Genomic DNA, 2,747 nt, shown 5'->3' with positions numbered 1-2,747 from the left:
CTGCCGCTTTCGGTTGCCTGGGGCCGGCGTTGCTGAGGTCTGCTGAGCGAAGGAGCTTCCTTCGTAGCGGATCCCGTCTCGCTCTGTGTAACGGTGGGAGCTGCTGTGTCTTGACTGGGTAAAATACCTTGTCGGCTTGCATTTATGCTATAATCTATAGTCCATACCGTTATCTATACATGCATATTCAGATGGACGCAGATCGCATAGAAGTGACTGTTTCACTCGCAGGTTCCTTGCTAAAGAAGGCGAATTTCTTGCAGTTTATGAGAAGCTGATTTATTTTATCAAATGTTAATATAGTTAAGGTAGCCGACTTGCTGGGAAGGCTGTGTGGTATCAAAGGGTTCTCTCTGAGAGAGAACTTGTTTCTAGGTGAATTCTGTGGAAAACAGTGTTGATCTGATGCTATTCAGCCTTGTTCTCAGTGGATACAAAGGTAGCTTTTTTGTTGGTTTTTTTTTTTTTTTTAAACAAAACTGACACACCCTGAAACTACCTTCCCAGAGACCTGTGGTTGATGCAAGAATCTGTGGTGAATATCCTGCCAGTCCTGGAAAGCATTTTGGATATTCTTGAAACTCGAGTTCATTCGAGTGCATTTTAACAGTGCCAAATCAAGATGTGAAAGATGCCAGCTGTATCCATGCAGTGAGATTGTATCCCGAAAAGCAGTTATTCAGGAAAAGAGCCTTTGTAAAGGAGCAAAAGGTGTGTGGGTTTGTCACTGTTGAGGCTAGAACTGGACTATGACCTAAGGTTTTGATGGTTTTACTGGGGCCACGCACACCAAGAACCCTGCAGTGAAGATGTTTGAGTCACCAATGCTTGTGGTCAATACATTTATTTCATCCTAAACAAATAAAAATAATTAAGCAGATAATTCCTGAGTATATAGCTTTGGTAGGAAGAGAACGCAGGCATTCTTTAAATAGTTCTTACAGCTAGTTCAGGAAGACTTCTGAAGAACTGATAATTGGAAGCTAAAGCTGTAAGTGGTAAATAAAGCAGGTTTTTAAAAATGAGAATAACACGATGAGAAGGGCTCCATAGCTCTCAAGAAAGTTTAGAGGCAGCTATGGAAGATACATTTTAATTATTCTGAGCTGCTTGTCTAATATATCTTTTGCAAGATTCACAGGGCAGGGTGGTGTGGACAGGAGTAATCTTTGGCAGTGGAGACTTGCTGTTCTCCACTGGTTTTGTATCACAGCTGGCACACAAATAAGCCACCTCGGAAGTGATATATGTGTGCTGGGTTTGGAACCATCTGCCTGTGGCGTGGTGACCATCTGAAATGATTAGGTCTGGTCTCGGTGGGGAGGCAGCTGTGAAACTGGCTGGCCTGTCATGGGTGGGAAACTGGAACAGATTACAGTTCCTTATGGCTTTATATTTTACAGGTCTTGGAAACTGGTAAGACCTCTATTTTGAAGAATGCTTTTTTTTTTCCTGGTAGTTGATAATTTATAGCAAATGCACTAATATGCATCATCTTGGCTGTCGCTCTTAATTAAATCTGTCCTGGAAACTGAAAACTAAAAATCTGACTTGCTTTCTTTTTTTCAGTCAAGACAGACACAGGAAGGGGCAAAAAGATCACCAAATCTCAAGTAGCTACTGAAGATGTAACTGTTGTTTTTTTCCCCCCGTCAGTCTGTTTACCAGTTGTCTTTATTCTCCCAAGGAATAAATGTGCGGGTCAGACTAAGCGATTGCACGGCAGGCAAGTGCATCAGTGTGGCTGCTGAGAAGGCATTAAAGACAGGGAAAGGCCAGCTATAAAACATTGACGCTTCGTGCCTCAAAGTAGAAGCTGCAGAAATTTGCATATTTTAGAAAACATTTAGAAGCTGTCAAAGATTTGGTCTCTCTTCCATTTTATGTGTATAGCTATGTTGGGTAGTTATACTTATGTGGGCAGAAATCTTGTTGTAGATGAGGTTATGCTGGTAGGTATTAGTCATGTAACAGTGACAAAAGAACCTCTTTGCTGATAGAGCCATGCCACCCAGTGGAAATGCAGCAGAGCCTGTTGCGTCTAGAAAGCGTTTTTCTGTGTTTGAAAGATGATCTTGGAGATGGGAACTAAATCTGGCACATCAAGTGTTCGAAAAATGTCATACAACTCAAAAAAAAAAAAAAAAGCAAGCAGTTGATGCTTAGTTTTGGATAGCTTTAGTAAAAGAAAGTGGTTTGGACAGCTCTTTCTAACAGGGGTCTCTAGGGACTGGTGATGGATAAAAGCTGGGAAAGGCAAGGGCATGAGAAAAAAATGTGAGTACATCCATCAGTTTCAGTTGGGCTGGATGTGATCGGAGAGGGTTTAGAACTTAAAAAACGCGGTGGAGCTGTTTTATTGTGGAAGCTGATGTGTTTAGTACGTCACATGTAGCACCACGCTTCCAGAAACACAAGGTTTTCACAGACCTTGCTGAAAATCACCCGTTGGTCTTGAACGCTGTTGGTAGGATTAGCATAACCATCGCTGTGTCAGAGTGCTTCTTGATCTTCTTCCAGCCTGCCGCCTGGAGCCCGGCAGGCCTGCTCGTCTCGCCTACCTGCTGCTAGTTCTCCGGAGTAATTTGTGGGTGCCTGGGAGGCCTGCGACTGTGGTCGGAAGATTTTGGGGTGTGTGGTTTCTGGATAGGTGTGGTGGAAGTCCTCCATGCCCTCCCATCGCCCTTCAGGATGAGAGACGTTCTGCTCCTGATGCCTTTTTTGCAGACATCGGTCATTTCTCTCTT

At 43.3% G+C, this 2,747-nt stretch overlaps 1 protein-coding gene across 2 annotated transcripts in view; it reads left to right on the top strand.

Annotated features, from left to right (window-relative positions):
* The first annotated feature begins 6 nt into the window (after positions 1-6).
* MAPK1IP1L (mitogen-activated protein kinase 1 interacting protein 1 like) overlaps positions 7-2,747 on the top strand; it is an 11,340-nt gene continuing 8,599 nt past the window's right edge. Inside the window, exon 1 of one of the 2 annotated variants that reach the window (XM_009635178.2) lies at positions 7-711. Coding sequence is in view for 1 of the 2 variants with exons in the window: in XM_035890728.1 (XP_035746621.1) it covers positions 1,298-1,416 (119 nt within the window). In the remaining variant the exon portion in view is untranslated. Of the gene's footprint in view, positions 1,417-2,747 lie in introns of both variants that reach the window. The other variant, XM_035890728.1, reaches the window with a different exon arrangement.

The sequence above is a fragment of the Egretta garzetta genome, unplaced genomic scaffold (genome assembly GCF_000687185.1).
Source record: "Egretta garzetta isolate BGI_Z169 unplaced genomic scaffold, ASM68718v1 scaffold3, whole genome shotgun sequence".
Lineage (NCBI taxonomy): Eukaryota > Metazoa > Chordata > Aves > Pelecaniformes > Ardeidae > Egretta > Egretta garzetta.
This window is presented reverse-complemented; position numbering and strand designations above follow the sequence as displayed.